Below are 15,288 nucleotides of genomic sequence, written 5' to 3'. Positions count from 1 at the left end.
TGCGGGGCTCGATCCCAGGACCCTGGGATCATGACCTGAGCCGAAGGCAGACGCTTAACGACTGAGCCACCCAGGCACCCAAGCAAGTTTTAATTTTTTAATTTTTCATTTTTAATTTTTTTTTAAGATTTTTTATTTATTTATTTGACAGAGAGAGGCACAGCGAGAGAGGGAACACAAGCAGAGGGAGTGGGAGAGGGAGAAGCAGGCTTCCCGCCGAGCAGGGAGCCCGATGCAGGCTCGATCCCAGGACCCTGGGATCACGACCTGAGCCGAAGGCAGATGCTTAACGACTGAGCCTCCCAGGCGCCCCTGTAAGCAAGTTTTTAAAAAGGTTTTATTTTTGAAGAGAACCGTATACCTACTCCCTGGCCCCACACACGCACAGCCTTCCCCGTGATCAAATCTGTCACCGGCTGTTTGTCACGAGGACAAACCGACACTGACATGCCTTTATCACTGGAAGTCCACAGTTGACATTAGGGCTCAGTCTTGGTGTTGTCCGTTCTATGGCTTTGGCCAAATGTGTGCAGACACGTACCCACCATCACAGTATCACAGAGTTGTTTGCTGCCCTAAAATTCCTCTGTGCTCCACTGTTCACCCCCCCTGCTCCAACCCTGGCAAGCACCACAGATGTTCATCTGTCTCCTTAGCTTCCCCTGTACGTGTGCACTTTATCGAGCTGTGCAATTAAAATTTACGCACACTACAGTAGGTTATATTTTCACTTTTTAAATATTATTTCTGGGTGCGTTTGTGAGGACATTTCTGGGTGAGATTATGATCGGAACTGGTCAGCCCGAGTGAAGCGGGTGCACCTCATCTCATGAGGTGTGGGTGTCATCTCATCCATCGTGGGCCTGAACTTTAAAGAACGGGAAGGAAGGGAGAATTTGTGCCTTCTGCCCGAGCCCTCGAGCTGGGCCCTTGGACTGGGACTCCAGCTTGCAGATGGCGCATTATGGGACTTCTCAGCCTCCGTGACTGCAAGGGCCAATTCCTCCTTAGAAATCTGTCTGTATATCCGTTCTCATATTCTTAGATATCCTATGGTTCTGTTTCTCTGGGGAACCCCGACTAACACAAGCTCCCAGGTGCTCCTCCTGGCACCCTCTTTTCTGCTTCTAAGCCCCACTCCTGCGGTGGGACAGGAGGGGCAGGAGAGCAGGTGGGGGCAGGTTGGCTAGGGGTGAGGGGTCTGGCTGAGTAGAAAGGAGAGGGCTGGGTCCCCAGGAAGGGCTTCCTGGGTGAAAGTCCCGAGCCTCCTGCCGCTGGCCCCCTCCAGTGCAGTCCTCCCTGCCCGCCCCACCCCCAGTCTGCTGGGCCAGTGGTGCTATTTTAAGATGCCCCCCACTTCCTTCCTCACCCTGTCAGGAGCCCACTTCCTGACTGGGTCTCACTCTCTCCTCTTAGGGTGGGGTAAAGACAGACTTGCAAGTTGGGGTGTTTCTCCACCAACCCCAGGGTCCCAGACCCTGAACTTGGGTTTCTCGGTCCATTCTGCAAACCAGGAGGGGCCATATAATTTGTAGATGCCCTTGTTCAAAAATTATTAGGAATTTCAAGACAACAGCCACAGAGCAATAACCCATGGGAGGGGCTCTTCGGAGCTTGAGGCTCTGGGTGACTGCACAGGTCTCAGCCCCTCGAAGTTGGTGCTGCCCTGAGCCCTGGGGCTGTCCCCGTACCTCGTGGTTTCATAAACTTGTATTTATCTATTTTATTGTGGTAAAATACACGTAACATAAAATTTACTGTTTAGTCATTTCTAAGTGCACAGCTCAGCGTCATGAAGCACACTCACCCTGTCCTGCGACCACCCCCACCCTCCGTCTCCAGAACGTTCCATCTCCCCACATGGAGACTCTGTCCCCGTGAAGCACGGACTCCCCACCCCCTGCCCCAGCCCCGGCTCCCACCCTCTCCTCTCTGTCTCTGTGGACGGGACTCCTCCAGGGACCTCCTGGGAGTGGGGTCCTGCGGGATGTGTCCTTCCGTGTCTGGCTCCTCTCACTGAGCGCAGTGTCCTCGGGGTCCCTCCACGTCGTGGCAGGGGTCAGGGTCCTTCCTTTTGTAGCAGGTGTAGGTGCACCTGTTCGAGTCCCTCTCACTCTCGGGCAGACACCAAGAAGCAGAAACATTAATTTCTAACAGTCAGTCTTCTTTAAGCTATTTGGTTTTATTTCAGCCTCTGCCTGATCGTAACAGTGAAGCACTGAAGCCAAGCAAGCCCCAAATAAACTCAGAAGACACATCCAAGGGTGAAGAACAGAAAACGGTCACCAGCAAACTCATCTCACTGCGCCGCTGCCCATTCTCACTGTGGGGTGTTTTTCTCACAGGGGGGCCTATGGGTGCTTCGTTCCCCGGACGCAGCAGTAGACCATCTCATTAGAATCCTCTGCTTCCAGGAATCGTCCCTGCGGGTCCCTGCCCTTGAGTGTGCGATGTCCCATATGCCGGTTTGGTTCTGGCCACAGCCAGAAATAACGTATGTGTCCATCAAGAGGGCATGGAGTATATAAGCGGGGGGCCGGCTTGGGGGTTGCAGGAGGGGATTGCAGCTGGACCTGGGCAGAAGTGACCACCTGTACAGTGTTTGTTAAAAGCTACTAGGTGTGTTTAAAGTTTTTAAAAGGCGGGGAAATCTCTTGCATCTGCTCTCAGGTGCACACAGATGCATGGGTTTTTCAGCATAGAAACAGGAGCAGCTGGGAATAGTGGCTGCCTTGGGTTGGGATCATCCTTTTCCTGGGGAACGGGACTGGGAGCAGGACACTTTATGCACTGTCTTTCAGACCCTTTGAATTTTGAACCACGAAAATATATTTCCTATGAAAACATAAAAGTAAAATATTAAAAACAAACAAACAGGGGTGCCTGGCCGGCTCGGTTGGGAGAGCATGCTACTCTTGATCTTGGGGTCATGAGTTCGAGCCCCACGTTGGGTATAGAGATTACTTAAAAAAAATAAAGTCTTAAAAAAAAAAAAAACAAGCAAACAAACTAAAACCAAACCCAAAGGCCTTTGTACTGGTCTCTGTACCACGGGGCTGCAGTTTTGTTTGTTTGTTTTTTGCCGAGTCGACCAGTCTCTTTATTCGGTTTCCTGTTGCTGCACTTTGAGGATGTTTTTCCATTTTTCACAATTAGAGACAACAGAGGGACAGACAGCTATGGACAGAACCTCATTCCATATTGTTTGCTTAGATCCTTAGAAGGAGAATTCTTTTCCCACCCCTCCCTCCCTCCTTTCTCTCCTTCCATCAACGTTTATTGAGTCCCTACTGAATGTTAAGCCCTGACCTAGAAACGCTGGAAACACAACAGGGAATGAAACAGATGCAGGTGCCTTTCCTCTTGGAGCTCACTGGCTAGGCTGATGCTTCTAGAACTTTCTGGATGATGGACACATTTTCCATCTGTATCATCTAGGAGCTACCAGCCCCCATGTGACTCTTGAACACCTGAAATGGTCCCTTGCAACTGGAGACCTGAATTCTAAATTTTACTTTTAATCAGTTCATTTGAATTTAAGTAGCCATGTGGCACGTGCAGCTTCCACAGTGGACAGCATGTGGCTAGAATTCACAGCTCCAGGGTGGGAGCATTTTTAAGACCCTAGATTCCTGTGGCCTGTTATCTTCCACATAGGCTGAGTGTCTCAGGTCAGGAGAGAGGGAGAAGCACAGGGCCAGGACTGCCTGAGGTCACGAAGCTGCCATCCACCGTCGCAAAGGCTGTCCTATGGTTTGGGGAATCATCCTCATGCCATGTGTCAGGCATCATGGGGGACAGTTGGGAACATGGTGGTTGAAAGCCTGGGCCACTGCCCCAAGGAGTTCATGGAATATGGGGAAGACAGATGATAAACAAGGAAACAACCCAATACAATGAATGGAGATGGAAGTCCTATGATGGCAATAAAGAGGGTGATGGCACAGGGGTGCCTGTGGTGGGAACTCTGGCTGGGGGTGGTCCAGAGGCAGGGGCTCTCTGAAGAGGTGATGTTTGAGCAGGGGCCTGAAGATGAGGAGGTGCTGGCCCTGGGGCTATCTGGGGACAGGGCACAGCAGGCAGGAGGTGTGGCTGGTGCAAAGGCCCTGAGGTAGGAACAAGCTTGGGAAGGCCAGCATGGCTGGGGCAGAGGGAGCAAGGGGAGAAGGGTCTCTGTGGTACAGAGACCAGTAGGAAAAGTGGGCTAGCGGCTGGACCATCCAGGACCTTTGGGAAGGGAGGAAAAGGCAAGTGACTGTCCTGAAACATGGGGAGCCTTACAGCAGCGCTTTTATCTTGGCAGAGTTTTTTTCTGGTCAGTAGAGGGAGCTCGGTAAGGCTGGGCCAACTGCATGTGGATGGGGATCGAGCCTCATCCCCACCTCCAGGGCCCACCCCTCTTTCTCTGATACCTGCTTGTGTTGTCCTGAGGGGTAGAGTGGTGTAGCCCAGACGGAGAGGGGCTGGAGAGGAAGGAGGGCCAGGGAAGGAGGCTGTGGACAGGCCTCTTCCTGTTCAAAGAAGTCATGAGGAAATCAAGGAAATTGGCAGGAGTCTGGCATGGTTGTGACCTTTGGAGCTCAGAAGCACTTCAGCTGACACTGGGAGCCTTGAGGGAGGCAGGTGGGTAGGGGGGCAGAGTCCCCCTGGACAGCCTCCTGGCACGCAGCTGGGGGAGGTGGTCAGAGGAAACCTCAGGAAACCACCCCCGGGCAGTCTCCACTCCTGAACCCAGGTCCTCTCCAGGCCTCTGTCAGGACTGGGGCCCTGGGGGAGGGCTGGCTGGGAGGCTTATCTTTGTAAACAAAACTGAAGATTAGAGTCCCTCGGGGAGGAGTGCGGGCTGGGGCTGCAGGCAGGGGGTGGAAAAGGCGCGCAGGCTGGGGGAAATTCGAGGCAGGGTGGGGGCCTGGTCTGCTCTGTCCCTGTCACCTCTTCCGCAGGCCTGTCCTGACCACTGTCTCAACAGAGGTTCATCAACGAACTCCTGCCACACTCCCTTTCTGCAGCCAGCCCTCATCCTTATCTGTCTCTTGTTTCTTCCTCGTGTAATATTCTGCTCCCTCCCTTCAGTGTGAGCTGAGCCTGGACTAGGGTGAGGAGTATGAGGCACTCCCCAAAGGCACAAAATTTAAGGGACACCAAAAGCTCAGCTGCAAAGATTCATAGGATTTTATTTTATTTTATTTATTTTTATTTATTTGACAGAGAGAGACACAGCAAGAGAGGGAACACAAGCAGGGGGAGTGGGAGAGGGAGAAGCAGGCTTCCCGCGGAGCAGGGAGCCCGATGCGGGGCTCGATCCCAGGACCCTGGGATCATGACCTGAGCCGAAGGCAGACGCTTAACGACTGAGCCACCCAGGCGCCCCGATTCATAGTATTTTAATGCGATATTTAAAAAGCCGAAATTAATGCAAAATAATCCATGATGAACAAAATATCAAGATTTTGGAAAAGGTAGGATCCGACCCTGCACTTGCATGACCTTGCCTCCCTCTCCTCACCCGTTCCAACAAAATTTCCTTTCTTTTTTGATAGTGCATTAACATTTTTATCCCGATGACTGAGTTTTATGGCGCCTCTGTAAATTTTGCTTCCAAAGCGAGTGCCTCACTCGCCTCCCGCTAGCTCTGGCCCTGGAACGAGTGAAAGAACGAATGAATGGCTGTATCTCTGCGCAAAACCAGGGCTGCAATCCGGCGCTCGGCCCGCGCGCCCCGCCACGCCCGCCCACAGTAGCAGGCCTCGCCCACCCCAGGCGTGCCCCGCCCACCCCGGCCATGCCCCGCCCCACCAGCGAGTCAGCTCCTCCCTTAAGCCCGGCTCCGCCAACCACAACCCGGACACGCCCACCCCGCGCATGACCCCGCCCCCCGATCCCCGGGCGCACGAAGCGCCAGCGCCCGTCCGCAGCCCCTGGGCCCCCGCGCGCGTCTCTCGTCACTTCCGGGGCGGTGGCGGGATCGAGGCTCATTTCCGCCCGTGGGGGTGCGGCGGCGGCGGCGGCGCAAGAGGCCGGGCCGGGGCGCCGAGGGACCAACGGACGCACGGGCGGGCGGCCGGGAGCCATGGAGCGCGGCCCCGGGGTAGGGGGGCGCGGGCCGCGGCGGTGAGTGCCGAGCAGGGGCGAGCGCGGCGGCGCGGGGCGACCTCAGTGGCACCCGCGGCCGTTTGGGGAGCTGGGCCTGCCCGCGAGGCCGGGACAGCCAGGTGGGACGCCCCCGAGACCCCTCACTCCTGGGGAGGCCGCGGTCCGGGCTGTAGGACCCGCGGGCCAGGCCGGGCATCGCGGGCCAGCGTTCCGACCCCGGCGGAGCCCTGTCCCCGGTCCTTTGAGTTCTCCGACGAAGGGTGGGCGCCCACCCTCCGGGTGACGCGCTCCCCCCACTCCGGGGCGAGCGCCGTCCGAGTCGTGGACTGCCCACGCCCCCAGCCGCCGACCACCCCCCACCTCACCGCCCCCCGCCCGCCCGACACCCGGGCCCGCCGCAGCATCCCATGGCGGAGCCCTGCTTCCCAAACGTCTCCCGGACGCCTCTGCCCCTTCGCAGGCATCTTCCGGCCGCCTGGAACACCTGGGTGGGCTCCCCGGTCTCCGCTCCCGTTGGATCTCCAGGTTGCAGCCCGGAACACACCGCAGCCCCTAACCCGTGGTGTCTGTCCTCGGCCCAGGACTCCTCCAGGACGGAGTCCAGACTCTGCAGCAGGGCTCTCGGGCGCGGCCTGACCCAACCCTGGCGCCCTCTGGGACCCCTCTGGTCACCTCTTCCTCCCCTTGTCCACTCAAGTGGGAGATCTGCAGTTCCTGGGACTCGCCGTCGCCTCTGGGGTTTTGCTCTGCCCTGTTCCCTGTGACCCGGCCACTTTGCACCTTTCAGACTGCACCTTCTTCCAGGCAGCTTCCCACCCCGACTGGCTGGGTGAGGTGCCGTGGCCATCGTTCGTATTTAGGTCATCCTAGATATTGCAGTTGCTTGGTTCCTTGTTGGTCCTCAGAACACCAGCAGCCCTCACTGGGCCTGGCGGGGGGGGGGGGGGGGGGGTGGCAGAGTGCCCAGTGTGCACCTGTGGACGGAACTGCTGGGGCACTGGGTGCCAGGGGTTTGTGTCCACTGAGTGAAGCAGTGGGTGTGCACTGCCCGGTCAGAGCCCCCGCTCTCAGGGCTCACTCACTGACACTCATAAGTGGCACGAGGGAGGTCCAGGTATGTGTGGCCCAGGAAAAGACTGCCCTCCTTCCCTGTCAAGCCTGGCAGACTCTGTAGCTTCCCCCATTTGTCTTTACCGCTTGCCATTTGCTCATTCGTTTTGCCAGTGTTTACTGAGCAAGAGCAGAGAGCTGTCCTGCCCTCATGGAGTTTCTCTTTGATTGTCCTGGGGGGTGGGGGGTGGGGGGGTTGGTTAAACATGTAAATACAAGCTGTGGTGAGTGCTGTGGAGACAGACCTGGAACTATGAGAGCATGGGGCGTCTTGACCTGGTTTGGAAGGCCTCTCCAAGGGCGCTGGAAGGGAGATCCAGAGGGTGGACAGGATAAGGGGCAAGGGCCATCTAGTGAGATTGGGGGAGGGGTTCCCTGGCAGGGCAACGGCATGGACTTTGGCTTGTCTGGGGAGATCGATGGGAATGGGGTACACGGTGAGTGAGGCTGCAGAGGTTGGCCCTTGAGAGGCTGTGGCGGGGGTTCAATTTCTAGCCTGAAAATAGCGGGAGGCCAGGGGCATCCAGAAGAAAGATGGTGTGCTTGGGTTTGTGCTGGGAGAGGAGTGTGGCTGCCGGGCAGAGTGGTGTGGGGTGGGCAGCAAGCAACCAGGCAGTGCAGTGGGCCAGGTGAAAGGTGGCCAGCATGTGGACCAGGTGTTGGTTGGAGGAAGACCTATCAGACCCCACTGGAGGGAGGAGTCAAGGATGACATCCGTGTTTCTGGCTTGGGCAGTGGGGCTTGTCCACCTGGGTATGCCCCTTCATTTCCTCAGTTGCCGGGGGGCTCCTACCTGCCCACCTGGCTCCCAGCCAGGCCTTCCTCCTGAAACCGATATTCACCGGATGTGCAAACGCCAGCCCCTCTCTGCCTCCCCAGCACCAGTGGGGAGGTGTGGATCTGGATCTCTGAGAATATGTTGAAGGGGAGGGCATCCTGTGCTCTGTAGAGTGTCCATCGGCATCCCTGGCCTCCACCCATTCAGTGGCGGGAGCACCCTTCCCCGTTCGTCACAACCCAAAATGTTCCCCCGTGTTGGCCAGTGTCCTGGGGGACAAACCTCCTGCATCTGAGAATGAGAATAATAGTTAATACTTGTGCGTGCAGTGCACATCCCGCCGGGGAGTTCTGCAAGTTCAGGGACACCGTGGCTTTCACAGCTCCCGCCCACTCCCCCCGTGTGCCCCAAATCTGGGCAGAGGCAGGCTGTGGCTCTCTCCAGCCCTTGGTGGCAGATCACAGGTCCGCAGGGGGCAGGTGTGTCCCTGGCCCAGTGGTTTGCGAATGCTCTGGCCCCAAAACTGCACGTGCCGGGGTGCTCTGCTGCTACGACCGAGCTGTGAACGTCCCCCTCGTCCCGGTCTGTAAGGAAGGGCCTACTGCGCGGTCAGGTCTTTCTCAAACCTTCGGGTTCCTTTCAGTGTTGGCAGCGCCGTGTGGTATTGAGTTGCTCTAGTGATTTAGCTGCAGTCTGTGTGACGTGTACTGTGTGTGTCTCTGAGTCGTGTCTCCCCCCCCCCCCCCTCCGGCCCCGTCCACTGCCTAGTTCTCTCCTTTACTCCCCCTGGGAGGTGAGAGGTGTCTCCACTGGGAAGTGAGGAGACAGAGGCCCAGGAAGGGAGTGAGCCTTGCCCAAGGCCACAGAGCCCTAAGTTGGTAGAGCTGAAGCAGGAACTCCTTCAGGCTCCAGGGCCCCCTCCCCCCAGCCTGGCCCCGGCACAGGGGAGAGCCATTGTCCCAGCTCAGCCTCTAGATGTATCCTGCTTTTGTTACCAGAGCCTTTGTTTGTTGTATGTCCCCTGCCTCTGGACAGTGCAGTCCTGCCCCGCAAGGCCTGGCCCCCTGGAGCATGCTCCCAGGTCTCTCCAGGCAGCAGTCTATCCTTCCCTTGGCTGCTTTGTGTCACTTGGGGGTGGCCAATGACTCCTTGGATAGCACGGAGATGGGCTGGGGGGAGAGTCTGGGACAGCTGTGTGGACAGAGGCGTAGGGAGGGTGACAGGGTCTGTGTGAGCCCAGAGCAGGGGCTGTGTGGGGGGACAGCTGGGGTGAGCCAGGGTTCTGATCGCCCAGGACAGCCTGTGGGCCAAGGCTGGGCTGACGGGTGGGGCTTACATGGCAAGAGTCGGTGACTGCGCTCTGGGGCAGGGTATAGCACATGCTGGTCTGGTCAGCTTTGGGTCCCACAAGGTCCCTTGGGAGGTACCTGAACCCTGCGGATGACGAGCTGGGCCCACAGGTCCATGGGATGGAGGGTGGAGCAGTTTGGGCAGAAGAGGGTGGACTGGGCTGTGCGGAAGGCCAAGAGGCTTGGTACGGATGAGGTTGGGTCACCCGCCTCCTAGCGGAACCCCGAGGGAACCCCACCTCTCTCTTTTCCCCTGCAGGGCTGCCCTCTGCACGACATGGAGATGCAAGTCTGCGAGGCTCCCGAGGGCTCGGCTTGGACCACGATGGGGCTGGGCTGCGGCCTCCTAAGGGGGCTCTTGTCTGGGGCGGTGGCTGGGGGTTGCCCTCCCCCCTGCCCGCGTCTCAGAGCACCCCCACCCCTCCCCTGCCACGCGAGGCCCACCCTGGGGCCTGGTGCCCGCCATGAACGGCCTGTCAGTGAGCGAGCTCTGCTGCCTTTTCTGCTGCCCGCCCTGCCCCGGCCGCATCGCTGCCAAGCTCGCCTTCCTGCCGCCAGAGCCCACCTACTCGCTGGTGCCCGAGCCCGAGCCGGGGCCTGGCGGAGCCGGGGCCGCCCCTTCGGGGACTCTGCGGGCCTCTGCCGGCACCCCTGGGCGCTGGAAGCTCCACCTGATGGAGCGTGCGGACTTCCAGTACGGCCAGCGTGAGCTGGACACCATTGAGGTCTTCCTGACCAAGAGCAGCCGGGGCAACCGCATCTCCTGCATGTACGTGCGCTGTGTGCCCAGCGCCAGGTGAGTCTTCTGGATGGACCCGGGGTGGGGCCCGGACACCGCGTGGAGGGGTGGGAGGACCGAGTAAGGGAGGCCTGGGAGGCTCCTGGTGCAGGATGGGCTCCGTCCTTGGGCCTCTTGTTTCCTGCCAGAGGTCTCCCCGGAGGGCCAGCGCCCAGGTGGGAGTGCAGGTGCCCTGGGGACTCGCCTTGCCAAAGGGTGGCAGATCACACCCACCAAGAGCAGGCCTCGTTCCACCCAAGGCCACGTGGGACTGCCCTGGGCCCTAAAGGCGGGGTGTCCTTCTGGCTGCAGTCCCGTCCTGCAGATAAGTGCCCCGAGGTGCGGGGAGGCGGTTCCGAGGGGCCATGTCACACCTGCTTGATGAGGGGCTGCCTGCTTCAGGGTCTCGGTGCTCACCTGCCCAGGGAAGGGCTCCTGGGTGCTTGGAGCTCAGTGAGGCCTTGGCGTTCGCTTTGGGGCCAGGGCACCCGAGGCCTGGCAGGTGGCTCAGGCCAAGTCTGACTCCTCCTTACCAGGGTGTCCTTGGGGCCTGGAAGTTCAGCTCTTCCCTGAGTACCGCAGTGGGAAAGAGGTGGGGCCTTCCAGGTGTTTCTGCCTTTAGAACAGGTGGGGTTCTTACTCCAGGTCTGAGTTCAAAGGGCAAGTGTTTACCTTTTAGCTAGGCTGGGGCCCAGGGGTGCTGGAGGAAGAAGATTGTAGGAGTCCATTGGCCAGGATCCAGCCTGTCGGTGTGGCCTGGGGCAGGTCCTGATCTGCCAGCAGCCTTGCAGGGCAGAAATGAGTGCTGGGGTCATGTTCTCTGGGAGTGGGAAGAGGTGCTGTGAGTAGGGGGCTTTATTCATTTGTGGGGGCAAGGGTGGGTGCCGCTGCTGCCTTCTCCGGAAGGTTCCAAGCTGTGGGCATATGTGCGTGCCATCCTTGGGCTGTCAGAGTCCCTCTAAAAGGAGCGATTCCAGAGGAGAGACAGCCGCTGCCCAGGGGGAATACCCGTGGCGGCCACTGTGCTTACTCAGCCCGCACTGTGAGTCCACCCTGTGCCGAGACTGCGACCGATGGTCCCAGCGGTCCCCTTTCCCAGAGGGGACGTCGGAGGCTCTGCTGGCTGTCCCCTGCCCAAGACCACACAGCCAGGAGGAGCTGGGCTCTTGGTGGCAGAGGCGGCCTGTCTCCCTTAGGACTCTGGTCCGTGGTGGTTGCGGGGCCCTCTGACCTGTCCTCCCCCACCCCCACCCCGCCCTAGGTACACGGTTCTCTTCTCCCACGGCAACGCGGTGGACCTGGGCCAGATGAGCAGCTTCTACGTCGGCCTGGGCTCGCGCATCAACTGCAACATCTTCTCCTACGACTACTCGGGCTACGGCGCCAGCTCGGGCAGGCCCTCCGAGAAGAACCTGTATGCCGACATCGACGCTGCCTGGCAGGCGCTGCGCACCCGGTGAGCCCCCGGCCTGATGTTGGGGTGCGGGTGACCGCCCCGGGCTCAGGCCAGTCTCCCCGGGTCCTGGCCGGTGGCCTGCAGGGGAGGGAGCCCTCCGCGGCCACACTGGGTGGCCCCTCGGTGTGACAGGCAGGCTTGGTGTGCCGGGAGGGGGGGTGGGCACTCTTCTCCTCCTGGGAACCCCTTGCCTGGCAGGGGTGTGGATGGGTGGGGGCTGTCCCTGGGGCAGTGGAAGCTCCGTCTGTACTGGGTGGATGGAGGACGCAGGCCTAGGAGCTGGTGTGTGCTGGCTGGCTGTGTGAAAAGACGGAGATCCTGCAGCGAGGGAGCATTTGATGAGCAGGGTAGAGTGGGGCTGCTTTGTCACGTTCTCAGGGCTGGCCTATGAGGCATGAGCGGCCATGGACTGTGGTCTCCTCTTGGGGGTGGGGCTCCTCTGGGCCTGGAGGGTTCTGGAAGGTTCTGGAGGGTTCTATCAGGCAGCTCGGTGTCTAGCACAGCCCTGGGGGCCAGTGGGAGGCTAACAAGCAGAGGCTAGGTCCTCCCTGGGTGTGGGCCCCCAGCACATACTGTGTGCTTGACTCAGGGCCGCCGAGATCTGGGCCACGCCTCCCTTCCTGGACCCCCACAATGCTGCTCATCCAGCTCCTGGGCAGCCCCCTTCCCACCCTACCGCTTGCTCACTGAAGCACATTTGCTTGGTGTCTGAGAATCCAAAGAATCCTCTGGAAGGAGACCACCGTGACTGACTCTGACCCTCCTGGAGGTGGTACCCTGCCTACTGCCTTCTCGGGGCTGCCCCATCTCAGCCCTGCGTGGCCGACCCGCCCCACCCGTTCCTATAGGGACCAAAGTCAGCTTGCCCTGGGGAGGTGGGGACCCTGGTTGCCAAAGTGATGCATCAGGCAGTCCGGGCTGCAGGCCCCAGGAGTGGGGTCCCCTGGCACCACCCTGGCACTGGGGACCCATCCTGGGCGGCGCGGTGCAGGTACGTGCTGCCCTTGGCTTTCTCAGCCCTTCCTGCTGTTCCTGCTGGCTGGGGGTGGCTGGCAGATGACACCCTGCTCTGGGGTGAGGGCTCTGAGCTCTGTCCATTCCACCACCTGTCCTGCTCCCAGCACTGTCTTCCAGAGACCCGATCCCTCAGGGAAAGAGTCAGTGGGAGGGCAGGAGGCTTGGACCCGAGTGGTGACCAGGGGCTGGGGAGGTCTGGGGAAGAATTGTTGCTCCATCTGGCACCTGTCCTGTTTTTCCAGTTGGAGATGTCCAAGGGTTAGGGCTGGACTGGTGCTCGGCGCAGTGGTGGCCGCTGGCTGAGGAGTGGCGGCCAGGGTGGTAGGCGTGAGGCCAGGCAGCTGTGACCTGGAGTGCTGCCAGGACAGAGACAGGTGTGGATGGCCCCTGGGTAGACAGGGAGGTGGAGTCTTGCCGCCTGGGTAGGTTGCACAGGTGAGATGCAGAGGGGTATCCCCTTGGTATATCAGGATCCAGGTTTGTGGGAGGAGAATCATGGAGGCCTTTCACCCGGGGAGGGTGGCTAGTGGGTCCCCATGCAGATGGGAATGGGCACTTGGAGGCTGTGGAACTGGCTTGGGGCTGGGTCAGCTGTGCTAGGGGTAGGGTGTGGTGGTAGAGGAATTGTGGGGGGGGCGGGTGGCAGGGTGGGGGGAAGGGCTGGGGCCTGGACGTGGGAGGTGGTGCCCACCTCCACGCAGGAGCCGCCGTTCCCGCTCCCCTGTGTTGTACTAAGCACCTAACTGGGCATGCTAGACACCGAGGGGCTGCAAACTGGCTGATAAAATCAGGGGACACAGCTACCATGATTTCTCATGGCCGAGGGGATGGGTGATGCCGGGAGGAAGACAGTTTCCCTGCCTGTGCTCCCAGGACTGGGTGTGTCCCTGGTCAAGTGTGTGGGGGGGGATAGGGGCTTGGTGGGGGGGGAGCAGGAGAGGCCTCAGGACTGCCCTGCCCCCCAGAAGCCCAAGCATGGCCTTGGGGCCCTCACCAGGGGCACTCCATACCTGTGATCCAAGTTGATACTGTTGCTGAAACAGGGTTGGGGCCTGGTGGGGCTGCCGCTGGGCCAGGCCCCTGCACATCTGCCCAGGCCCTGCCTCCTCACTGAGCAGACCTGTTCATTGTTGGGGGGCAGGGGTGGTGAGTAGGGGGGGCTCTCCATTGCCTGGAGGCTGCGCAGGGAGAGTGGGGGACTGCCCCAGGAGGGCAGGGGGCAGCAGGGGTGTGTGTGCTGCTTGCCACGCTGTGGCTGACCCTGCCCCACTGCCAGGTACGGCATCAGCCCGGACAGCATCATCCTGTACGGGCAGAGCATCGGCACGGTGCCCACCGTGGACCTGGCCTCTCGCTACGAGTGCGCTGCCGTGGTGCTGCACTCCCCGCTCACCTCAGGCATGCGCGTTGCCTTCCCCGACACCAAGAAGACCTACTGCTTCGATGCGTTCCCCAAGTGAGAGAGGGGTGGATGGGGGTGGCCGTGGCGGGAGGCCAGGGGTGGGGCTTCCGCGGGGCGCTGCGCCGCTCCCAGCCTTGACGTGCCCTGCCCTACAGCATCGAGAAGGTGTCCAAGATCACGTCACCGGTGCTCATCATCCACGGCACGGAGGACGAAGTGATCGACTTCTCCCACGGGCTGGCGCTCTATGAGCGCTGCCCCAAGGCCGTGGAGCCGCTGTGGGTGGAGGGCGCTGGGCACAACGACATCGAACTCTACAGCCAGTACTTGGAGCGCCTCCGCCGCTTCATCTCCCAGGAGCTGCCCAGCCAGCGCGCCTAGCCTGGCCCCGAGCCGTGCGGGGACTTCAGCAATAAGGTGGCGCCTGGACCTTGCCCCCGCCTCGGACCGGGGGCTGCATGTGAAACCCCCCCCCCCCGGCACCCCAGTCCTCCAAGGCAGCTGGAGGGTAGGGGGCCGGGGCCGGGACCTGCCCCAGCCCAGGGGCCGTGGACGATGTACAGGCGCAGAGCTACGCTCTCCTTTCCTTTTGGAAGCAAAAAGAAGGAAAAACGTGAAAACAAATTAAAGATTTAAAATTTTAGGGTTCCTCTCCCTTTTGTGGTTCATGCATGCTTTCTCAGGGCCCAGTGAGTTGGACAAGGGGGCGGGGTTCGCCCCCAAACTCCCAGGACGTTTTGGTACAAATGCAGGGGTGAGGTCGCTGTCCCTGTGGAAGAGGGGGTGGGTTTGGGTCCCATCCGGAGTCCCACCCCTTGAGGCTACTGGTTGGGTGGTGATGGAGGGGTAGGCAGCGTTTGAACCCAGGACCCTTGCCGGCTTGATCCCATGTGCCTCCTGGGAGGGCGGTGGGCTGCCTCTGCTCTGGGGCCGGGGCCCCTTCCACTCCCATGTGGTAGATAAGGACGCAAGGTTTGGGAGGTGCAGTGCTGTCGCTGGGCTGCCTTAGTTGTCCTGCCTGTCCTCACCCCCGTCCCTTGCACAGAGAGCCAAGGGAGCCCGCCCTGGCCCTGACCGGTCCAAAGGCCCAGCAGGGTCTCCCCAGGAAAGGGGGCTGGGACTGGGGTACAGGGAGCACTCCTGCCTTGGGGCCATCGGAGCGTGTCCTCCTGGGGTGCCATTGAAGGCAAGGCTGAGCCAGGGTCTCCCTGGACCTCACCACCAGCCCCTGGAGTGTCCTCTGTGCCGCCCCAGAGCGAGAAGGGTCTCGGAGACGAGTGGCCTGTCGTCCGTGGCGACTTAGCC

General features: G+C 60.2%; 1 protein-coding gene across 1 annotated transcript; it reads left to right on the top strand.

Annotated features, from left to right (window-relative positions):
• The first annotated feature begins 5,990 nt into the window (after positions 1-5,990).
• ABHD17A (abhydrolase domain containing 17A, depalmitoylase) lies at positions 5,991-14,626 on the top strand. Its single transcript, XM_032394894.1, has 5 exons — positions 5,991-6,111; positions 9,590-10,126; positions 11,370-11,564; positions 13,858-14,037; positions 14,139-14,626. The coding sequence occupies exons 2-5, from the start codon at positions 9,795-9,797 to the stop codon at positions 14,362-14,364; spliced, it is 933 nt and encodes a 310-aa protein (XP_032250785.1). The 5' UTR covers positions 5,991-6,111; positions 9,590-9,794; the 3' UTR covers positions 14,365-14,626.
• The last annotated feature ends 662 nt before the right edge of the window (positions 14,627-15,288 follow it).

Source organism: Phoca vitulina, unplaced genomic scaffold (genome assembly GCF_004348235.1).
Source record: "Phoca vitulina isolate PV1807 unplaced genomic scaffold, GSC_HSeal_1.0 scaffold81, whole genome shotgun sequence".
Classification (NCBI taxonomy): Eukaryota; Metazoa; Chordata; class Mammalia; order Carnivora; family Phocidae; genus Phoca; species Phoca vitulina.
This window is presented reverse-complemented; position numbering and strand designations above follow the sequence as displayed.